Genomic DNA, 24,541 nt, shown 5'->3' with positions numbered 1-24,541 from the left:
TTTCACTATGTACCTCCCATTCTGGGGAATATGGGAAATTTCGCTAACACTTTAACTGGAGAAAGGAAAGTAATATGAAGGGTCTTGTTTACAGTTATCATTTTCACATCTTGACTTCTCCCTATCTTGGTTTCAATATATTGTGGATTGCCATAAATTAAATGGAAATTTGGGGGTGTTTTGTGGAAAGCACAGACACAAATTTAGAAACTCAAATGCATAAAAACTATATATAGTATTATATAATATCAATACATTTTTATCTTTTAATATCATAATAATTCAGACTTCTTGATATTAAGGGAGGCCAAACCATTTTTTGCAGATTTTCCAGATTGCAGGGGCCTCTGTGGTGCTGAGCCCCATATTGTGGAAGGGATAACTGTCTTGTTATTGATAATAGAATGGCAGAAATGAAGTTGGGTTAGCGTTCTTGGAGGAGGTTTTTCTGAAAATGAGTACCTTAAAAGGTACTTAAGGTTTAGGTTGGGGCAGTGGATAGAGCACAGACCCTGGAGTCAGGAGGACCTGAGTTCAAATTTGGCCTCATCATTTGATATTTACTTAGCTGACCATGGGCAAGTTACTTAATCCCATTGCTTTGCTTCCCCCCCTTCCCCCCAAAAAAGAATTTAGAATTAGAGAAAGAGGTGAAAGAATATTCATTCACCTGTGAGGAAATTATAGAAGCAGGAATAAAATTAATCAGAAAAATTCTTTTAACTCTTCATATTATTATTCTCCCTGGTAGATGGGAGACTCTTTGAGGCTAAATACTGTATTCTATTTCTCTTTGTAATCAGAAGAGAATTAATAAACAATTTAAATAGTTAGATTTTCATACATGAATACAGGCTGATATTAAAGCAGTACAGCATAGCCGCTCAAGGCCAGGCTGATCGGTTGCAACCATGTATCCCTATCTCGCCACATAGCCCTGTTTATACTTGTAACCAGCTATCAAAGTTGGAAAGGACCTCTGACACCATACAGTTCAACCCTCTCTCCTTCTCCCCTTCCCCTGTTTTACAGGAGAGGAGGGGAAAGGAAGCAAAGCAAAGTTGGGATGTTAAATGATTTGTGCACTAGCAGTAGATGGGTTTTCTAAGACCAAACTGTCTTAAAAAATCATTTTGGCATTATCTTATGATTTTGTTGGGTATGTGTTTTCTTATTATTCTTTAAATTAGCCAGAGTACAGGAGTTTACTTTTTTTTTTGTTGAGATCTCTTTTTGACTCTCTCATCTGATATTCCATTTATTCCTTTCAAATTGGTCATCAGATTTGACAAACTTCCCCATGTGTTGAGCAAAATCATTGATTAAAAAGATTGAGACCCAGGGTCTCTGTACCAGAATTCTGGCTCCAGGCTGATACTGACCTCTTAATCTTGAGACTGAGATTGTTAGTTTAGAATTCAGTCTGGCTTTGGAGTGCTTGTGTACTCCAGAAGTAAATAGAAAGCTTTTTCAAGTAATTAGGGAGAGAGAGAGGGCTGAGGCATTTGGGAAATTTTTTAAAGGATTTTCTATTGGATGTCTTGGATTGGAGGAGCAGAGGAACTATACTTTCTGGGGACCCAAGGTAGAGTTGCATGCACAACAAGGAGGAGGAGCTCACCCAGGTTGACTGGGAAGGGACATAGGGATACAGTTAGGCTGGACAGCGCTAAAGGAGTCCAACAGAGGAGTTTATTTTCTCCTAGAGACAGTAGTGGAAGGAAGCACCTGGAGTTCTTGGGCACAGGAGTGAGAGGGAGTGGAGCTACGCTTGAGGAAGGGCCCTTTGGTAGCTGTGTGGACTGGAGAAAGGAGACCGTTGAAGATCACGAGAAACCTGAGCTAGACGTCTTTCTGCAAATCATCCCTCCACAAATTTAGATGTACTTTGTCAAATAAAGCATTGCCTCCATCTGCCAGGCCAGTAACCCTTTAAAGAAAGAAAATAATTTTGACCTGATGAAAGAAAACTGCTTTATTCAAGAACCATGAGAGGGAGCTATTCTCCTCTTTGGGCATTGGTTCTGGTGGGGCTCCGGTCTCCTTTGGTGTTCCAATACTCGAATCCCCGAGTTGTTTGCCTTTGTAGTTGAATGAAAGCAATCACAGGGCTTTGTCCTAGAGAACATGAGACTATTCTCCCACACATTTTTTAAAGAAAAATTATCAAGGAAGGAAAGGAAGGCCTGACCTGCCAGTTTTAGGAAGTTTTTACAAGAGGCTATCAGGTGTCTTGGAGGGTGCACTATTTACTTTAATTTTGTGTGAACTTGGACCAGTCTTCTTTTCCCTTTCTCTGTGCTGCTGGTTCTTTTTTTTTTTTTTGCAAGGCAATGGGGTTAAGTGGCTTGCCCAAGGCCACAAAGCTAGGTAATTATTAGCTGTCTGATTTCGGATTTGAACTCAGGTCTTCCTGACTCCAGGGCTGGTGCCCTATCCACTGCACCACCTAGCTGCCCTCTGTGCTGCTGGTTCTTGATGCAGAATATTAGCTTTGAAATGTCTGGAACCTTTAAGTTCTCTAACTCCTTATAAAGGAAGTATTATTAATCTGAAGTTGGTGAATGTTATTTTAAAAATATTTTTGATAACTATTTCAACATAATTGATTTCCTTTATACTCTATATATTTTATTTTATGCATTTAAATACATTCTTCAAATCAGAGGTCTGTAGGTTTTACTTCTCAAGGGGTCCATGACATTGCTTTTTAGAGACACTCCTGTTTTGCTTATTATTTAAATGACTTCTTGATTTATACATATATCTTTTTTTGTATAAATATTTTGTCTTCCAATTATATACAATAGTAGTTTATACCTATCTTTTTTTTTGGTAATGTTTTGAATTTTACAATTCTCTCCCCATCTGATAATTTTTATATTGTTTCCAGGCTATATACATTGATCAAAATTGAATATGTTGAGAAAAATCATATCCTTGAGGAAAAAATAAAATTAGAGAAATCAGTATTATGTGGTACATAAGACAACTTTTTTTTTTAATTGAAGGTAATAGTCTTTGGTTTAAACTCCATAATTCTTCCTCTGGATACAGATAGTATTCTCCATCGAAGATACCTGAAAATTGTCTCTGAGCAAGTCCATTAAGGCTGATCATCACCCCCATGTTGTTGTTACAGGATTTATACAGATACCTTGCCAAAAATGTTTAATTCGTTTTTCAAGAAAGACCATTTGGGGTGAGGTGAGAGTTCCAGCAGTTTTCTATTATGTATTCTCAAGTGAGTCCTGTTAAGATTGGACATTTGAACAATATGGAAGTTGCTTAAGATATTAATGGAAGAATATTGTGAACATGCATTGTTTGGAGGGTGTACCCCCTCTCTCATACACTCTGTGTAAAACCTGGAAGGAAAAGTCTAAAGTTGTGTACAAACAATTGGAACAATAAATAGCCCTTTAACAAGTGGGTAATCATCCGACGCCCACACCCTCTCTTTAAATTAGCTTTGAGAGAGAACAAAAATACCAGTTTCTGGAGCTTTCCTTTGAGATTTTTAACAAAATATTTGCCGAATTAGCAAACCCTCTAGTGTATCCAGAAGTTATCCAGAAGTTAATTCTGTTGTAAGTGGAACTGCTTCATTTTTTTTAACTTGTTCACAACAGTAAAATATGTAGTACTGCCACCAATCTGATCTACAAAGATGCTTTTTCTTGGGGAGTTTCCCCTTGAATTGTTCAACGACAAATCATGTTTTAGAACAATAAAGTTAATGATAAATTTAGGGATTATAAATGGACAAACAGTAGACTCTCTGGGTCATCTAGTGCTTGGGGTCCTCTTCCTCTCTCTCTAAGGGGTCCTTAGTGCTAGGCCCATGCATACTGAACTTGAGTTCAGTCCTGGGAGAGCCCATTCTTTTTGCTTGGACCTATGTCCAGGGTCTTGCCAAAAGAGAATAGAAAAAGACTCAATTAGCAAAGTTAGCCGGATTTAGGATAGTTATTTTCTCCATCCAAGAGAAATATTGATGTATGTTGACAAAAAAACCTGAATTAGTAACACTTAACCATCTTTAAAACTTTTCTTGGAGGTTGATAGTTAAAATACAGGACATTGTGAGCCTCATTGCAAAGGCCTTTCAGCTTCACCTTAAGTTTCCATTATTTTAAGGGGCTAGGTCTTCTGCCATGCTAGGCCATCCTTCTTTGGGGGGGGTCATCTCCTCCCCAGAGGTCTGTAGACAATGTTCCAAACATCTTCTTCAGTTGAGCCAAGAGCTCCTGTCATCCCAGATTCACCGGTCACTTCCTCAAGCTGGAATCATCATTTTAGGATACATCCAGGACAAAGCACCCCAAAGTAGGACCCCAAGATCTTGACTTTAGTTCCCCTAGATGTGTCCCTTGCTCTAGCTGCTGGGTATGTATCCACCCTAGGGATACTCCAGAATTCTGAAGAGAAGTAGATGGGGTAGAGCAAAAGTTTTTCCTCCTTCTGAAAGCTGACTATAGATTGTTTTTTCTGGCTCAGGGGCCAGTCCTCTTTGATAGAAGCATCTCTTACTGTCTTTATGCCACCCAAGGATCTGAGAAGTCCTAAGAAGCATGCTCCACTGGAAGAGCTCAAGTTTGGAAATGCTCCCAAGGATATGGGTATCTTGGCGGTTCAGCGGATAGAACTCTAGGTCTGGAGTCAGGAAGACTCATCTTAGTAGCTGTGTGACCCTGGGAAAGTCATGACACTTTGTTCCATTTTCCTCCTGGGTAAAGTTAACTGGACAAGGAAGTAGGAAATCAAGAAAACCCCAAGTGGGCTCATGAAGAGTCAGATGTTACTGAAAAATGAATCAACAACAATCCAGTGGGATGCTTTGGTAGAAGGAAATGGAAATGGGAGTGGGGCATGTTGATTCTCCCCTCCCCCCATACAAAATTATTGAGTTTTCAAGTCTTATATAATCATGAAGATCTAGGCTTGGGGTTTAAAGGAAAGTTGTAGAGATTTATTCAGAAACCTCAGCTCAATTTTAATCTTGGGAGGATAGGACAGGAAGGGGAAAAATTATCTAATTCTAACCATATCTGTTAGATTTCTTGCTCTTTCTCCCTCAATTTAGCCTTCTTTCATCTCTTCAGCAAACATTAGTGAATGCCTGTTTGGTGCCTTCCCCACTTTGGAAAAAACCTGGTTGAAACTTGTGACTCCACTGGTAAAGTCACTGCCACCCTCAGGAATCTGGGGTCAGGGAATTGGGAAGGCTGAGGAGGAGAACTGAGGAAGGAATCTGGAATGCGGGGCATGAGGTCAGAACCAGGATTAGACTCAGGTCTCCTCCCAGGCTGGGACTGTTACCCCTTTTGTAAATGAGAACCACTGTGGGGATTGTCATCAGAGGGTCTGAGTCTCATCTGTTGTTCTGGGCTGTTTTTAGCTCTAGCTCCTCTTACTTCCCTCTCCTGTCTCCCATTCTGATCTTCTAAGAATTTTTGTTTTCTTTCATACATTTTCATTTGTTCTATTTTGTAGCATCATTCCCCAGGGGTTCAGGTACTGAACAAACCAGAAACTCCCTTTCACTTCTTGATCCCTTGGTCACTTTTTCAGCCCTTAATCACTGGCAGTTGTTGCAGATGCAGAAATCTGGAGCAACCTTCTGTCCCTACTACTTTGCACTTAGTAGGTGCTTAATACATGTCTGAATTGAAAGGGAAAAAAGGCCAAGTTGTTTCTTTGCCTCTGCATTTGGTAATTTGCTTTGGACACCTTAGAACTAACTCATAATTGAATATTGAGAAAGGAATATAACTGTCTTTTCCCACTCTTAACTATGCCCTGTTGATATGCTCTGTCCTTTTTTCCCCCACTCTGTATCTGTTGATATGACTTGGGCTTGTATTTAGCAACTTTGCCAACCAAAGGGAAGCTTCCTTGGATTATAAGAGGGACTGAGCCACTTCAAGTACTTGGAGACTGTTGAAAAAACCAACAGGAACAGGAGGGAGCCTTGAATCAGCCATTCATTTGAAGGAAGGATTTTTTTAGTTTAAAATTCTCACTCTTGTAATGCTTTTTTGGGGGGTGGGGAGTAGATGGTGATGCCAGACTTGTAGAGTGCTGGGCATGGAACCTGGAATAACTGGGTTCATTTCCTGCTTTAACTATTGACTAGTTGTGTGATCCAGGACAAGTCCCTTAACCTGTCCTTCCTCATCTGTAGAATGAGGATAACAGCCTCTATTTCCTGTCTGGTTGCGAGGATGAGATAATATTTGTAAAGTGCTTTCCAAGGCTTAAACTTTCTATAGAAAGTTTCTTACAAAGGAGCTGAAGAAGAGGGGCATAAATGGACATCTAGTGATTTGTCTACTGGGTGATCTTGGTAAATCTTTGTGAAAGTGAAAGGATCAGAGCCTTTGGGAGCCAGAGGGGAGCACCCATTAACTTTGCCTGTCTCTTGGTTTAGATCCTTTGGATTTAGAATGAGGTGTGTCTCAAGACCTGGTAATTTGCATTTTAAAAGCAGTCACCCTGGATTTAGTAAATTAAAAGCATTTATTGAACATGCTATGGTCACACGGAAATAATTACGTTTACAATGGGGCAAATTTGAAGACAGTTAGGACTGGAACACCATTAATAGCTGAGAGATCAGAAGAAAAAGGAAGAGCACATTATGTATATTTCAGAAATGCTTCAGAGACCTGAGGGGGGGAAGCCTGTTGTTAGCTGCCTCATTCAACCATGTTCAATATACCAGTTGTCCCAACAGTCTTAGTGCAGTTTTAAGTTCTCCCTGGATTGGTAGAATAAAGTATTAAAGTATATAGCTGTTGTGTGTTTAATTGTTTTTTACAACAAGGAAAGGATCTTTGTCGTAAAAGGAGGAGACTGAGTAGATGGATTCCCAGTCATTTGAAAAAGAGATAAAATTGGTTAGCAGTTTCTACAGAGATTTAATGGGTTGAAGGGGTGCTGGAACAAAGACTTGAAGGAAATTAAGGATTCTGAGGATGAGCTATGCAGGAACCCAGAGGAAGGGGCTAGTGTGTGTGATCTGCACACTGGGAGTGGGGTCTGGAAAGGCCAACTTGATCTAGCAAGAAAGGACTCGATGGGCCCCAGAGGAGCCCCCGTGGCCATCTGAGTGAGAGTCTGTTATTATGAGCTTAATCATCAACAAGCACAAACATGCCAATCTACAGACAACCAAAGAGGATTGTATATCTATGTACAGTTTCTCAAAGTGTGTACTGCGTTTAACTCACAGCTAATAAGATTCTTGTTTGCTTTGCCTCCTTTAAAAGTTTGTTCACTTTTATAGATAGCTTTTTTTTTTTTGCTTTGTATCTCTCTCTCTTTCCACTTAACCCTGCCTGCCTGCCTCCCTCCTTCCCTCCCTCCCTCTCACCAGCAAACATTTAAAATCCACCAAAACAAATCAAAACATTGACTGGTTGATAATGTCTGTCTCATTTTGTCCCTAAGTCATTACTACACTAAGAGTTGAAGGTAGGTAGGCTTCCTTAGAAGTCTGCTGAAATCTTCATTGGTCAGTGCATTGATCCCAGTTACCAATTATTCCAAAGTTGTTTTCCTTTAAGACATGGAATAATTTAAAAAATTTTTCTCCGACTTTACTAATTTCACACTGTCAATTCATATAAATCTGTGTGTGTGTGTGTGTGTGTGTGTGTGTGTGTGTCAGCCTGTCTTTTTATGTCTGGTGGCTGTATTAATGGGCCAGAGGGTACAATTAGTAACATTTGGAATGGAATTCCAAATTGCTTAAAAAAAAAATTTTGCCCTTACTGAATCTTCTCAAGTAGGAAATTGACTTGACTGTTTTTTTTGTTTGTTTGTTTTAGAGGTTATTTTAGAATTTGTGTAGAGGATAGAGACCAATTGGAAGTCTTAATTAGAAATGAAGTAGTATTGAACTACCGGGACTTTATGAATAGAGAGAAGGCATTGATGGATCAGAGAGAGCCTCTGGAGATAGGCGAGACAGTACCTGATAACTGTTTGAATATATATAGAGTTGGGAACAGTAAAGTATGGTGTTGGGAATCTGACTGGAAGGATGGTAATTCAGATAGATGGGGGGAATCATAGTAAGGGATGGGGTTAGGGGAAAAGATTGTGAGTAGTTGTATTTTGGAATTTGAATTAGAGATGATTAGAGATGTAGAGCTTAGATGGAAAACTGGAGTCTGAGACAACATGATTGCCTATGTGCAGCGTTGGGAGTCTTTAAGTATAGAGGTTCTAATTAAATCCAGAGAAGATCTGGTCCACAACCCCAAATACACTTCTGGCTTAGGGGGCAGCAGCACATGGATTAGAAGAAAGTCAAGGGAATGATAGAGTGTCTAGAGCTAACCATGGGGGGGAGCATAGAAAGAAAGTTACTTGATAGCTTTATTATATATTTAAAAGGGAAGAGCACATTGTCCATATTTCAGAAATGCCTATTTTATTTCTTAAGTTCAGAATTTGTGAAAAAGAAAAAAGTAAAGGGAAGGAAAATGTGTCCAGGAATTGCAGAGAGGGTAAGAATGATAAGAAGTGGAAAGGTGATTGGAAATAGAGGGCAGAAGTTTTCACTGGTAGGAATAGAACCAGGTTGTAAGAAATTCTTAGAAGGTGAGTAGAGATAGTGGATGTAGATTGCTGGTGTTTTGGGGTTCCCCCCCTTTCTTTTAATGAATTTGAGAAGGAGGAGAGATTTGGTGATGGCTGGGAGGCATAGTAGGCTCAGCTGAGCATTTTTAAGAGGATGAAGTCTTGCTTGGTGGCTCAGTGGATAAAGAGATAGGTCAGGAAGACTGGAGTACAGATGCAACCTTGGACACTTAAGTAGTTGTGTGACCCTGGGCAAGGCACCTAATCTTGTTGCCTCAGTTTCCCCATGGGTAGAATGAGCTGGAGAAGGACAGGATAAGTCACTCCAGTTTCTTTGCCAAGAAAACCCCATTTGGGACCTTAAAGAGTTGGACCCGACTGAAATGACAAGCTCCAATGGACAGTGTAATACTTAGCAGGAAATAAAGGCTGAAGCTAAAGGTAACCCAGATCACAGATTTCTAGTGGCCCTAAGCATACAGAAAGCACTTGGGGAAGCTGGGGGAGAGTGGGGCAGTTAGCCAGCCTGGATGGTAATAGGAGAAGATGGAGAGGTATTGGGCACAAGAACACACAAGAACAGCTTGTGGATTCCGGGGAGGAAAGGGAGGCCAGAGCAGAGTGATGGACAACTTGGAAGAACAGGGAGGGATGGGAATGACATGAGGTCAGGAGAAGGACAGAGAGCAGTTTTAGGAGTGAGGTGGGACAACCCAGGCTTGGAAAGCACTTGGATTCTCTCTTCAGGGCTCTCAGGTCCTGCCACTTCCAGAGGACTCTTTCCTCCCCTTGAAGATGAAGGCTGTTACTGGAAGTTGTAGGCCTTTCTGTCTCTTTCTGCATTTGGAATTCGGCGCCAAGATGGGAGGTTGTATTTGTGGAATGAGAGAGCCACCCACTTTGTGCCCACTCTTTCCTGGCCTAGTGGCTCTCCCTGGGGAGCTACCAGGAACTTGAATGAGTGCTAATTCATTGATCAGAAAGCGATTCTTCATTGCTGTGTCCTAGGTGATGAAGAAAGAGAGATTGGAAACAGTCAGGAAATGATCCTTGTCTTCAAGGGCCTCACAGATGTCCACCTAGGAGCATTTTGCAATGGGGATTAGGTCTGGGATTTCTTTGGAGGGAAATCTATCTGACTCACCTTCTCTGCAATCTAAAGTTTTAAAAGCAGGTGTGTCTTACCCACCTGTATGCAGCCTTTTGACCCTTTACTTTGTTACTCATTGGTAACATGGGTTACATTGTAGTCATAAATACTAAATTCTATATGCAGCCTTGACAAGGTTTTGAAGGGCAGTGTGGACCAGAAGAGCTCAAAGACTGGACTCCCCTGTTTAGTTTAGAGATTGCCTTAACATCATTGAGAGGTGAACAGACTTGCTGGTGGGAGTCTCAGGGTGTCCTGCACCCCAGGGACTCCTGGTCTGGAGACCAGGTCACTCTGGACTATGCTGTCTCCTGGATGGAATGAGAAATGGAATTTTTTAGGGCTGGGGTAGGATATACTAGCAGTTGGAAAAGGAAAGCTTTTTTTTCTGAAAAATTTTATTTATTTTGTGTTTTATAATTTCCCTTCCCACCCCCCCCCAGGCAGTTTGCTAGTCTACATTGTTTCCATGGTATACATTGATCTCAGTTGAATGTGATGAGAGAGAAATCATATCAAAAGGAAAGTTTGTTAATAGAAGTTCAAAAGTTAGAATCTTTGGGCCAGAGGAGCTTAGAAGAGGAACCAATGACTATCATGGGCCTGGATTTGTAACCTGTATTTGGAATTCCAGTTTTTACTTCCATCCTCAGTCTCCTCATCTGTAAAATGAAGGGTAACCAACACTTCTAGTGCTAAGCTTCAGATATTAACTTGAAGACTATGGATTTTCTTCACTTTGCTCCTAAGCAGAAACAGCTCTACTGAAGGAGTTGTGCAAGAATAAAATTTGTAAGTTCCTTTATTAAATTATTCCATAAGCATCTTTCCATAGGTGTATTTAGGTCGTAAGTGTAATTAGAGAAATCTTGTAAGCTGTTATTTTTATGATTTCTCAAATTAATCAGCATTTCCTACATCTTTGGAATTGCTTCTGTTTGATTTTTTTTATTTATAATTGTGGGTGTGGTTTTACCTCTTCTTTTAGTGACTCCCTTTTCTGCCTCAGTGGCACAAAGATGCATTGGGAGGGGGTGACTAGGTGTCTCAATGGATAGAGCACCGGCCCTGGAGTCAGGAGGACCTGAGTTCAAATGTGCCCTCTGACACTTATAATTACCTAGCTGTGTGGCCTTGGGCAAGCCACTCAACCCCACTGCCTTGCAAAAAAAAAAAAAAAACAAACCTAAAAAAAAAGATGCATTGGGAGCAGAGCTTGAGAGATGCTTGGGGAATACTTCCTGGGTTCTGTAGGTTTGGGCTGGCATTGAGAGGAGAACAGGAAGAATAAGATTCCTAGGGCTGTCTCTTATCTCTGCTTCAATTCTCCTGAGGCCCTTTCATAGCTTGTTCTGTCCATTCCTCTTTTACAGGTGGTACCCAGAACTGATTGTTGCTACCCAAGGGTGATCAAACTAGCAGACTATGTTGGGTGGGGGTGGTTAGTGCCATTGATTGGGACACCAGTACAGGTTGCATTGTCACACTGCTGGTATGTTGAGCTTTAGAGCAGTAAAACACTCCTCCTTTCTAGACCATTGCTGTTAAGTTAGGTTGCTCCCTTCTTCAGCTTGTTCTTGTGATTGGAAAAAGTCAATCGAGTACTTTAAATTAACAGGAAGAAGTGTCCATTTGTTGGTTTAGAATTTTTCTAATCTTCTCAGATCATTTAGAGACATTGCATGGTGTAAGAAAAACTCTTGATGTTAACAAGAATGAGTTTTAATAAATATGCCCTCTCTAGTATTGCCCAAATCCTTGAGTAAGTTGAGACCTAAGGCCTCTTAGTGTTGTGGGGGGGGGGTCTCCATGAAACATCATCTGAAAGAGCTGTTTGCAAATCTCCAACACAATCTCTGTGGTTTTCACTACAGAAACTGAGGTTTGGAGAGTTGGTGACTTGGCAAAGGTGATTGAACTGATGTGGAGTAGATGAACTTTAACTCAGTCGGAGCAGTGGATGTTTTTGGATCTGGATCCACTCAGGGAGCTCCAGGGATAGCTTTTCTCCCCCCCAGTGGAGATCAGCCCCTGGACTTGAGACTTTGAGCCTTGGAGAACTGCCTGGAGATTGGGGGGGGGAGACAGAGAGAGACGGAGAGACAGACAGACAGACAGACAGAAACAGTGTATACACCAAACCAGCTAAAAAGTCACCAGACCTTGTTATCATTAACTTTTATTCATTGTTCTCATTCAAAGAAACTTTTTCAAAAGTCTTGTGAAAATTAAAATTACTTTATCCTAAGCATTTCCTTTACCATCACATTCTAACTCTAATCACAATCTGTGACACTTTTGGGGAATCTGTGTGAAGCGAAGCCTGAGAGCTGAGGGTTGAAGATAGAATGGGCTGCCTGAAGCAGGTCAGGGCTCTTAGTGGGGAGGAGGAGAATAAGACACTGGAAACTGGGTCTCCTGACTTTTGGTAAAATGAGTGCTCTGGTCTTTTTACTGTAACTGATGGTGGTGGAGGAGTGCTTTACAATTTGTGAAATTTTTTTTATGCATTCTTTCATTTTATCCTCACAATAACCCTGAGAGATAGGTGCTGTTAATTAGCCTTGTTTTACCTGTGAGGAAATTGAGGTTACAAGGGGGAGGGAAGAGAATAAAATAAACCTTTATGTAGTGGGGTACCTACATACTGTGCTCCAGGCTTGATAAGTTATCTTCACATAACACTGAAGCAGATGGTATCATCCCCATCTTACAGTTGAAGAAACTGAGGCTAAGAAACCTGTCCAGGGTCAATTAGTATCTGTGGCTGGATTTGAAGTCAGCTCTTCCTGACTCCAGACTCAGGGTCCTGGACTGTAGTGTCCCTGAAGTGTCTGAGGAGGAACTCCATGATGCCCTGCTCACCTGATGGCCTGCCCTTAACTTGACTAGTGGAAGCAGTCTGTTGGTTTCTGAAAGGGCTCTGTTGGGTTATTTCCTTTGTTTGCTTATGGATTTGCTGACATCTTACTCTAGGGAAAAGGTGTTAGAAGTGCATTACTGCAATAATAGCTCCAACTCTTTTTTTGCTTTCTTTAAAAATAAATTTTAAGATGGTTTTCAACATTCATTTTTATGAAGTTTTCTCCCTCCCCACCTTCTTTCCCCTTTCCCCCCCCCCCCCCCCCCCCATCCTAGGACAGAAAGTAAGCTGATAAAGCTGATATGTGGCCAATCATGTTACCCATACTTGCTTAGTAGTCACCCAGAAAGAAGAATTGGAATAAAAGAGTAAAAAGCAGAAGGAAAAAACAAAACACCAAATTTCCAATGGTAAAAAATAGTATGTTTTTCTCTGCATTCAGACTACATCATTTAATTCTCTGGATGTGGATGGCATTTTCCATCTCAGGTCTTGGAGAATTGTCTCTGATAGCTGTTTGCTTGGAGGAGCTGAGTCCATCCTAGTTGATCCTGGTACAGTGTTACTATTAAGGTGTACAATGTTCTCTTGCTTCTGCTGGTTTCACTCAGCATCACTTCTTGAAAGTCTTTTCCAGATTTTTCTGAAATCTGCCTGCTCATCATTTCTTAACTCTAATTTTTAATGAAAAGATAAAATGGACCATGTTATTTTTGTGCTCAGTTGTTACGTCTTGTTTGGGACCTTGGAAGGAGATATTTTCAGTTTCATGAATTGCTTTTTCCTAGATTGAAACAAATAAATTGATAACTACATTAGATATCATTCATAGCTTTCTGATTTGTTAGGAAGCAAGTTTTGTTCAAGTTGTGTTTGTGACCTTCAAGTGCCTTTCCAGTTGGTCAGGGTTTCTCTTGTCTTCCCCATCCTGGTCCTGGTTCCTTTTTTAATGTCTCTACTCCACAGCCCTCTTGTTTCCCTGTGATGGCAGATGAGAATACTTTTGCCACTTTTGCTTCAGGATAACTTTGAGGTGGTATTTGTCACTTCTTAGTCTGTAGGTGAAGAGTTTTAAATCAGCTCTTAAAATGATAAAGGAGTTGTTTATAGGTTTTTTTAAAATAGTTTTAAAATATTCAAGTAGGCTGTTGCCCATGTTCTGTTACTGACAAAACAAATATTCTAATACAGACATCAGTATGTATGATTTTCAATGTCTTGTCTGCAGAGTTTTTCCATAAATAGCTCACTGTTGTTTTAGCACAGTAGCCAGATCTCTATTAAGAGTGAAAGGCAGACCTTTAAACGACCAAGCTATAACTTAGGTTCTTTTTTATAACAACTGAAACAATATGGGAATTTCATTCCTTTGAGGTACAGTAGAAATAGATTGAAGAAAACTGTATGACCATGTTGTCCCATTGAAGGACTGATACTTAAATGAGGAAATAGTTCTTGTTTTAAAAAATTAGGTTTGCGTTACCAGGAAATCTTCATAGAAGAAAATTCATTTATATTTGTTACTTTTGTTGTGCTCGATTTTGAATTGCAACTTATCAGTAATTCTGCAATTTTTAAATGTCAGGGAGCTTGTTTTTCACTCTGAAGAATAAGAAAAATGAAAGCTTTTTGGAAAAATTAAAAGTAGTTTTAAGATTTAGACATAGGGAGGCAGCTAGGTGGCACAGTGGATATAGAGCACTGGCCCTGGAGTCAGGAAGACCTGATTTCAAATCTAGTCTCAGACACTTGACACTTAGTGACCTTGGGCAAGTCACTTAAACCCTCATTGCCTCATCAAAAAAAAATTAGACACTGCTATTGTGGCAAGTGAATAGAATACACAGCTTGAAATCGGGAGCTTCTCATAGGAGTTCAGTCCACCTCCTGACTGCGACTTTGGACAAGTCACTTTTTTTTTGCCTCATTTTCCTCATCTGTAAAATGAACTAGAAAAGGGATAACAAGTCACTTTAGTATCCCTGGTAAGAGTCAAATGCAACTGAAACAACTTACTAACATTAACAACAATGGAAAACCAAAACTGAGTCAGTAAACTACAAGAGTGGGACTTGACATGCAGAAATTTCTGAAATTGGGGCAATTTCAGCTGGGTGACTCAGTGGATATCATGACCCTGGAATCAGAAGGATCTGAGTTCAAATGTGGCCTTAGACACTTGACATCTACTAACTGTGTGACCATGGGCAAGTCATTTTACCCTATTGCCCAAACCAAAAAAAAAGAAAAAGAAACTTCTAAAATTGTAGACTCCCCCATATACTTAGGAAACCCCAGTGGTTTTCTATTCTTGACAGACTACCTTCTGATTGTTATTTAAAGCCCTTTATAAAGCTTTTTTTTCCTTCCCTTTTCCATCTTACACTCATCGCCCTTCTATGCATTATGATCCAGCAACAATCAACCTACTCATTATTGTTTCTTGAATGGAGCATTAAATTTCCCGATTCTGAACCTTTTCAATGGAAGTTTCTCTCCTCACCACTTGGCTTCCCTGGCCTTGATCAAAACTCCGTTCAAACCTCACCTTCTTCTGAGAGACTTTTCTTGGGCATCCCTTCCTCCTCTTTTAGCTGTCGTTTATACTGCGTGTGTGATTCTGCTGTCATTAACCAGATGCATGACTGATGACATGTCCTGTTCAGATCTAATTTCCTAATTTTCTGAGGGTATCTTCACCAGCTCTTAGCAGTGCCTGTTTGGTTTTTGTAGTTGTTCAGTTGTTTCAGTCACATCTGACTCTGTGATCCCATTTGGGGTTTTCTTGGCAGCAGAGAAAGAGAGGTTTGCCATTCCTTCTTCAGTTTATTTTACAGGTGAGGAAACCCAGGCAAACAAGGTTCAGTGAACTGAAGATGAAGATGAGTCTTCCTGACTCCTGGGTCAGGAATTTGATCTACCTAGGCAGCCACCTGCTGCCTAGCAGCCACACATTCATAGTAAACACTTCGATAGTGATCATAAGGACAGTTATTGGACATATGGAAAAATAATCATTGATTGCAAAGAGCTAGAATGGTTTCATCAAGAATAAGTCTGGCTAGCTTAACTTTATTTCCTTTTTTTTTATTTTTATTTTTTTATTTTTATTTTTTTTTTTGCAAGGCAAACGGGGTTAAGTGGCTTGCCCAAGGCCACACAGCTAGGTAATTATTAAGTGTCTGAGACTGGATTTGAACCCAGGTACTCCTGAGTCCAAGGCCAGTGCTTTATCTACTACGCCACCTAGCCGTCCCCTATTTCCTTTTTAGATAGAGTTACTATATTGGTGCCAAAAAGGTGACCAAGAAATCCATCTTTGTTTATCTTGGAGGAGGTAGAGCTTCCTGGACTAAGGAGTCCTCAGAAGCCCCCAGCCTCTGCCCTGGGCAGACCACTTCCAGAGTATTATGTTTATTTTTTGAAAGGGCATTTGATATGCTGGAGCAGAAAAACTCACATATTGAAGGACCATAAGTCCATGCTGTGGAGAGACCATTGGTTGAAGGAACTTGGCTTTTTTCTAACTCAGGCAAAAGAGAAGCATGGGAGAGGGGAATGGAATTGGATTGTAATCTTCAAGTCTTTGAAGAACTTTCATGGGAAAGCAGTGTCAACTTTGGTTTGCTTGGCCCTAAAAGAACTAGTAGCACACATCCACAAAGAATCAAATTTAGGAGTAAGGGAAATCTGCAAAATTACAGCTGTCTAGATGAGGAATGGAATCTGGCTCTCTGAAAGTCAAAGATTGCATGTTCAGTTGAAGGTTATGTGTAGAAGGGTTTTTGTTGGTCTCTGAGTGTGTTAGCTGACTACTGAAGTCCCCATTCTGCTCTGAAATGCTATAGTTTTTCTAAAAAAAAAATCATCATGATTATCACCTTCCTTTCTGACTATATATCCTTTCCCAGCCAAGTGAGTTATCCTTGTTAAGGGAAAAATATTTGGTGAAATGCAGTGCTGCACACCCAGAGTCCCCTGCCTTGTTGGTTGGACTCCATGATCTCCAAAGTCCTAGCACCAGTGAAGGCAGGTGTGAAATTCAGTTTATCCCTTTCCCTCCTGTAAGCTCCTGATCACAGAGTTCACATTGGTGTGGGTCTTTGTAGCTTAGGTGAAATGTTGTCACCCCCAGTTTTCAGATGAAAAAAGCAAAGGCTCAGAAAAGTTTGATGACTTACCCATAGTAGTTAAGTAGCAGAGCCAGGCCCCAGCCTTGAATTTCTGGTGCCAAAGCCAACACTTTTCCTTCTCCTGGGCTTCTTGGGTGGGTCAGGTAAGTAAGGGTATGCCTTTGACAGGAGGCTAGTGTGTTCTAGGTGCAAGGGAGGTGGGGAGAGGGGCATTGAGTTCAGCTCTTATATTGTTATTGTAGACTGTTGTAAATGATTTCATTGATATTTCTGGGTTGTTCAAAGAAATCCTTTTTCTGAGATGCTACCTTTCTTCTACATCCTGTCAGGTAGCTCCTGCTGTTGGTTCATAGGGTGTTGTGTTATGTACTGCCATGCTCAGCAGAAAGGATGCCTTCGGTTTAGCTCTCCAACCAGGTCTGTACTTCCTCAGCTCATTACTTGTGATAGATCAGGGGGGGAGTGGGGGTGGAGGTGAGCTTTAGAGAACACTGTTTGAAAATTGATGTCTGCTTGGGAATGTCACATTGAGATCCAGCCCTGAGTGGCAAGGCCCTCATCTGCCCTTCCTTCCTAGACACCGTCTTTTTGCTTTTCCAGGAAGGGCCACTTCATTTTTTCCTTCACGTTGTTTATACTGAATTCTACATTAGGTTATCTGCCAGACTGTAAAAAGATCAACCGGAAACACAAACCTGAAATAGAAGAGGCATCATTTCTGGTGATCTCCTTCTGATTCCACTCTCTGGTGTTTTAGAAAACAGGCGTGGTCTCATTCACATTTTTCACTGGGGTTGGATCCTTGTTGCTGTTCATTAAGTCGGTAGCAAAGACTGGCTGACAACTGATCAGGTGTGTTGCTGTGGCAATTCTCCTGGGGATGTGTTTTGGACCAGAGGGCCTCTGGATTGGCCTCCAACTTTGAGTCTGTGCAATAGGTCAGGAGCTCCACTATGGTTGTTTACAGTATGAGAGGAATAAACCTTGTGTGAAGTTGGGAGGGGTGAGGTGGGGGGGCCCCAGGCAGCACTTGACAGGAGAGTGTGAGTGAGTGCTCCTCAAGTAACTAGGCTTTAAAAATCAAACTACATAAATGACTGAAGAACATTGTTTTTAGTTCCTTAGAATTCAGAACACGATTTGGTTAGAGATTGACTCATTTTATAAAAACTTATTTAGGGGCGGCTAGGTGGCGTAGTGGATAAAGCGCCGGCCTTGGAGTCAGGAGTACCTGGGTTCAAATCTGGTCTCAGACACTTAATAATGATCTAGCTGTGTGGCCTTGGGCAAGCCACTTAACCCCATCTGCCTTGCAAAATCCTAAAACAAACAAACAAACAAAAAAACTTATTCAGTGGATTTAGTTTACTGGCCAATTGAGGACATATTAAAATTTTGGAAATATTTTAAATTGATTCTGTTCACTTTTATGCTTTTATAATGTTATTTGATATTATAAGTAAGAGTGAAGGGCAACACTAGATAAACTGTCAGTCATGTCCTGGGAATAGATGATTTGAAGTGAAAGACCTTTGGTTTGCTTCACACCACAATAGACCTGGGGTACTGGGAATAGGAAAAGCAAAGCAATATTTCCTGTTACGTCTATTGGTCTCTTAAAACATTTCTGAAATACTCAGTTCAAAAGATAACTATTAGGACAGAGAATGAAGTGAGAAATTTCTGTAAACTTAGAAGCAGGTTCAGTTAGTTTAAAGGCTTTGGAGGCTTGTGGTGGAAACTTCTGGATGATGTCATCTTCAGCAGGAGAGCCTCTCTAAGCCACATTTTCTCTCCTGTAGAAGGAGGGGGAATTAAACCTATTTGTCACAGTTGCAAGCTCAAATCAGATTACTTATTTACACACACTCAACCCCCCCCCCCCCCCATACATGTGTCATTTGATAGAACTGTAATGAGGTCTTTGGTGGGTCTGAGTCCAAATCCTTGGAGTGGAATCACAAATTGTTTCTATTTGGGTAAGAACAAATGGTCTAATTTAACTAGAATGAAAGGGGAAAGATTTTAGACAGTATTAATAGAAGCATTTCTCAGCCTCTTCTACCTTCCTTTGTGTGTTGGGTAAGAGGTAAGGTCAGATATATTTAGGCCTACATTTTGGATAGGGAGGGAGTTCGTTTCTGTGTAGTTAGAACTGGCTTGAGTGATGAATTGTAACTTCTGAGTGTTTCCAAAGGATTTGTAGTTGGCCCTGTATTGTTGGACATTTTGACATTCATTTGGATAACTGCATAAGTGGCATAATGATCACTTTTTTTGCTGATGGCAAAACCTGGGAGAAAGGGTGAGCTAACACATTGGATAAGAGTATCAGGGGAACTGCCAGGCTTGAGATGTGAAGCACATCTCTTAAGATGAAATCTATGAGGGATGAAGTCTACTACTTCGTATACCTTAGAGGAAATTAAAAAAAAAAACCTCAGAGATGAGAGAACATTTGCTTGGAGGTAACTTGAAAAAGTGATTTGGATTTTGGTCAATCAGAAAAGCCAACATGATTTTGAAACTACTTTAGAACAATTGTGTAAAATCTCATGTCCTTGTTCTTTCTGCCTGCTGCCCCCTTAATAATGCTTGGAACTTGCCACTGACACGATTAAACTGTTATTTTATAATTCTCTTCCTCCCATTTATTGCTCAATTCTGAGAAATAATCTTGGCCATGGACTTCTTCAATTGCTGTGCGCCCCCCCCCCCCCACAAATTCACTTCTTAATTCTCGATGGTCTGACTCAGTATTACCCCCTTCAGAAACCAGAAACCAGCCCTCCTGATGACTGTAAAGCTAAGCAATGATCTTAGCTGCTGAATTTGATGCCCCCCCTCCCACTTTTGATAGTCCCCAACTCCTGCAGTGAACTCCAGAACAAAGAAGGGGAATGGGAGGAGATATAGGGCCCCCGAGGACATCCAAAGAAACTAGAAAGGACTTCAACTGAGTTGACTGTGGTAGTGGAAGCTGCCAGGTGAGTTCGGGTTGATTCTCAGTTGTTGCTCTGTTTTCTTGTCCTGGTCTCTTTACTTTTCATTACTTCTCCCCTTCCTCCTACCATTCCCCCTTGACCTTCTTCTGCCTTCCTCATCTAGAGGATTGTGTTTCACTCTAGTGGCCTATTTTAGAAAAGATGTTAATAAACTGGAAAACATCCTCTGGACAGTAACTAAAATGACCTTCAGGTCTTCATGCCAAATGAGTCCTCCTGCACTCCCTTCCCTCCCCCATTTTAAAACCTGGTTATACATAGATCATGTTTTATTTTCCATCTTTTAAGAAGACCAGTGACATCCTAGTGTTGAAGTCAAGGTGTGGTGGATTTGACTGGCTGAGCAGTTCAGTGTGAGCTCAGAAGACTTCCACAGAGGGGGCACAAATAGTCCTTTGGAACCTACTGGACGGAGATGGTTGCTGATACCTTCTGGGCATATCCCTTCTCCCCCCCTCCCCCAATAAAAGCCATTTCTATTTGGTCGAATTTATTCTTTGAATTGTTTTCACCGTTTTTTACATTTTTTGCCTCTAGCAGAGTAGTTTTGTCTGCTTCTGGAAGGCCCAGTGATTTTTTTGTTTTTTTGTTTTTAGGTTTTTGCAAGGCAAATGGAGTTAAGTGGATTGCCCAAGGCCACACAGCTAGGTAATTATTAAGTGTCTGAGACTGGATTTGAACCCAGGTACTCCTGACTCCAAGGCTGTTGCTTTATTCACTATGCCACCTAGCCTCCCCTGGCCCAGCGTTTTAAATGCCCCTTGGTCTTCTTCCCAGCAATACTGTCTGCTTAACCATCCTACAGAACTTGAAGGTTTAGTTCTTACTGTTTTTCAGATTGTACTGTTGGCAATATTTTGTGAGTGAGATGATGCTCTTAAAAGTGGGTCACTTAAAAATAACAATGATGGTCAAGACTTTACAGATATGATAGAATTTGAATCTGAACCACCTGGGCAGGTAGGAGTGCAATTATCTCCATTTTGTAGAGGAGGAAACTGAGGCAGACAGCTGTCATGGCTTGTCCTCACTGCATGTCTATTGGTATCTACTCCCTTTGGGAAGAAGCTGGTGTTGGCTGGCTGAATACCTTGATGGCAGAGTCATCAGGAGTCAAGGTCTATGTTGACTTCGCTTAGATCTTATCAGGTGACTCAAACCAGACCCTGCACAAGCTGCAGGGAGTTTCATGATCATCTGCTCTATCCCATGGCACGATGTTCTCGGTTTTATCATGCCTGTAAAGGTCTTATTTGCCAACTCCTTTATTTGTTGCTGAAGAGCAGCTTCTGATGCCCTTTTGGTACAGCTGCAGGTTCCCACTTCCAGTGGGATGCTCTGTAAGGCTTCAGTTCCACTCCTGTAATAAGAGAATGAACTAGTTGGAGGGGGGGGGGGGACAAAGATCACAGTTGTCTATCAGCAATTAAATGAAGGCTTGTGTTCCTAATCTGGAATGACTGACTTGATCACATTACAGAAAGGGGGGAAAATTTACGTCCCTAATTCCAATAATATTTGGTTTCTTTTGTTATATGTATATTTGATTTTATAAAATTTTTAAAATATTTTTTACAAAACATTTTTATAAAATATTTATAAAACATTCTGAAAAGAGGGTTCAGCTTTTAAGATTTGTCATCTGCCCAAGGGATCATGATATAAAAGGTCACAAACTCCTGGGATAATGCCTTAAATACTGGGATTTTTAATACTAACTCCTGTCATTACACAGAACTTAAATAAATATCAGATAGAGACAGATGGATAGATAGATAGGTAATGCTGCTGGAAGCTGGGGTTACAAAGATGGAAAAGGAAGAGACCCTGTCCATACACTTAGATATTTTTCCTTTGCTTAAAAGTATAAAGGCATTCTTACCTTGTGGGCCACATACACCAAAACAGATAGTGAGTGACCTTAGCCTACATCTCTGTCTAATCTAGCCCCTTGATGGATAGATGAGAAAACAGAAGCTCTGAGGAAGGAAGTCAAAACCAAAGCTTCCATTCTTCCAGGGAGGACTAGATGTGCTTATAAAATTCTGGACTATGTGAATAAGAAGGCCCTGGGAGGGAAGATGAGAAGTGGACTGGATATAAGAAGCCAGTTCATTTGGAAAGTCTTTCTTTGTACTGCCAGCACTTAGCTCCTGCCACCTAGGAGTTTAATCAATGCAGTGGGACTGAAACAGAGTCATTTGTATTTGATAAGGAACCCCTGAAATTTATTGTGCAGGGTTAATGTGGTGAGACCGTTGCATTAGGGAACGTGTTTAGGTGGCTGGATGGAGGAAGAGTAGGAGTGGAGATGGCCAGTCCCGGCTGTTGTAGTAGTCCTGCTGAGGGTGCCGAGGGGCTGAGGAGAGAGAAGAGGACCCACATGTGAGAGGTGATGGCAGAAGCAATAACGAAAGGGCTGGGCCTCTCTCTGTGCTAGGGTACAAGTGAGTGGTGTCCCAGTGGTGATAGGGAGGTTAGGAAGAGGGGTGAGTTTGTAGGAAAGATAATGAGTTGTGTTTTGGGCAGGCTGTGTTTGAGATGCCTCTGTTTGTCATTCAGTTTGAAATGATCAAAAGCTAACTGGTGAGGGGAGACTGGAGTTCTTAGATAGTTCTGCAGTCATCTTGATGGAGATGCCTAGTGACTTAGATCAAGGATTATTCCCATTTTATTGATGAGGAAAGTGGGTCCTGGCATTGTGAAGTGGCTTCCTTTGATCGTAGCTTATAATTAATTTATTTGCTAAGGGAATGTAGGCAGTTGAAAACCATTGAAGACTTTCTAAGCTAAGGAAATGTGATAAGAGCATGTCTTTCTCTTTGTATCACCCTTAGCACCCAACTGAGCACAGACTAGGGGCTGAGGAGGAAGGTGATGGTGGTGATGAATGTTGTTGTTGGTCCTTCATTCTCAAGAAGAACATGAGGGGGCGGCTAGGTGGCTTAGTGGATAAAGCACTGGCCTTGGAATCAGGAGTACCTGGGTTCAAATCCGGTCTCAGACACTTAATAATTACCTAGCTGTGAGGCCTTGGGCAAGCCACTTAACCCCCTTTGCCTTGCAAAAAACTAAAAAAAACCTAAGAAAAAAAAAAGAACATGACACAGGTGGGGGTTAGGGGTGGCTGTGCTAAGGCAGCAGCCTCATTTTCTCCTCCAGGGCCAGTAGGTCTAGCAGCCAGGTACTAGGAATCATTCGGTGAATGGACAGAAGAAGAATGGGGGGGGGGGAATGAGAGTGGGAGAGGAGGAATAGCTTGTAGCCGTGAAGGCCCAGTCAAACTTAGGTCAACATAAATTTGTAAGGGACCCCTGTGTAGGAGCCATAGGATTGAGCCCAGGCTGAAGCTTGGTGGGGCAAAATCTGCTGTGGGTTAAAAGGGCCAGGGATTGGAAAGAATGGCACAGTGTTCACCAAGGGGATGCTAGGCTGGAAAGGAAAGGAGAAAGTGGCTTGTGGGGGAGGAGAGATGGTCTGAGAGAGAATTGAGGTGTCAAAGCAAGCATTAATTTTACTCTGTAATTGAGTTTGTCCTCTTCCTGCTTGGTTCTTTGGCTCTGAACTTTGCTGACCTATAATGAGTTCAGTTTAGAAACCCAGTTCTCTTGTTAATCACAATTCTGTTCTTGCCTCAAGGAATTCTGCTGTCCTTGGGGTTTGTGGGTGGACAATAGAGAGTCAGGCCCAGTATCTTTATAGCTCTGAGCTAGCCTTCAAGGATGTCTGGTTTGCTATCCAAAAAAGTCTCTACCATTCTGCCACCTTGCAGGTGGATTAAAACAAGGAATACTCCTTATTTAGGGCCAGGAAGAAAGGAGCTATTACTAGCCCCACCATTCCCAACTTCCAACCCATCATATTATTTCCTCACCTCAGCTAGTAATCGTGTCCTCCACTCCTCCACTTTGGCTAGGGAGAATGAAGGAAGGTGCTGCCAGCACTGCAAAGGGTGGCCAGGGACCCTAGGTCGCCTGGGAAAGCTGGTATCATGAAAAGTAGTAATGGATTAGGAGAGGAAAGGATTAAAGAGGGAGGGAGAGAAATCTAGCATTCCATAGGGCAGAGTAGGAGGTCTGGGTGCAGTTAGGTTGGAACTTGATAGTGGGAGCATCTGGGGATAAGGTGTGGAATGGACTTAGAGGAGGATCTGCAGGGGTGAGAATGTTCATCATTAGGGCTACTGTTCCCCCTCCCCTCAAGAGCATCAGGGGTTGCTCGTTCTTTTCCACAACCCAGTTCATGATGGCTTAATTTTTGCTTGTTATCTAAATGACCTTGAGTAAATCCTGTACCCTCCCTGCCCCTGTACTGTGTAAAATGAGGACCTTGGATGGTGATAAGGAGTGAGAGAGAGATGGATCTGGACCTGGTAGGAACTCCTAGTGTGGACCAGCCCCTTCCCTCTTAGTGAATCCCCTGACTAGAAATTTGTTGTGCACAGGGAAGACCGTTTGTGTGGCACAGGTTCATTTCTCTAGTGCCCACTGTGTACTAGGTCTCTGCTAGGTTTCCTTTACAGGCATTCTCTCATTTGATCCTCAGCCCACCCTGCTGCCATACAGGTAGGTACCAGACAGAGGCTAAGGCTTGTCTGAGTCTGCACCGGGTTCTTCTTCCCAATTCTAGGCCAGCACTCTGGTACCAGCTGACTCCAATGGGAATGGAAAGGAAGAGAATTGCTGCCCAAGTGTGTTAAGTACTGGACAGGACTGGCAGTGGCATGGAAGTACACCATGGTGTTGACTTGGAGGCTGCAACCCCAAAAACCTCAGGAGCCCACCCTCAGGATTGGCCA

The 24,541-nt window shown here is 41.5% G+C and overlaps 1 protein-coding gene across 3 annotated transcripts in view; it reads left to right on the top strand.

Moving 5' to 3' along the window:
* Positions 1–24,541, top strand: part of PPP2R2A (protein phosphatase 2 regulatory subunit Balpha) — an 89,980-nt gene that overhangs the window by 12,077 nt on the left and 53,362 nt on the right. The window contains exon 2 of one of the 3 annotated variants that reach the window (XM_074195235.1): positions 17,068–17,155. The exons of 1 other annotated variant lie outside the window; for it this stretch is intronic. In XM_074195235.1, coding sequence (XP_074051336.1) covers positions 17,113–17,155 — 43 coding nt within the window. In that variant the 5' untranslated portion in view covers positions 17,068–17,112. Of the gene's footprint in view, positions 1–17,067; positions 17,156–20,339; positions 20,392–24,541 lie in introns of those variants that run through there. One more of the 3 variants, XM_074195238.1, reaches the window with a different exon arrangement.

This window comes from Macrotis lagotis, chromosome 1 (genome assembly GCF_037893015.1).
Source record: "Macrotis lagotis isolate mMagLag1 chromosome 1, bilby.v1.9.chrom.fasta, whole genome shotgun sequence".
NCBI classification, from domain to species: domain Eukaryota; kingdom Metazoa; phylum Chordata; class Mammalia; order Peramelemorphia; family Peramelidae; genus Macrotis; species Macrotis lagotis.
This window is presented reverse-complemented; position numbering and strand designations above follow the sequence as displayed.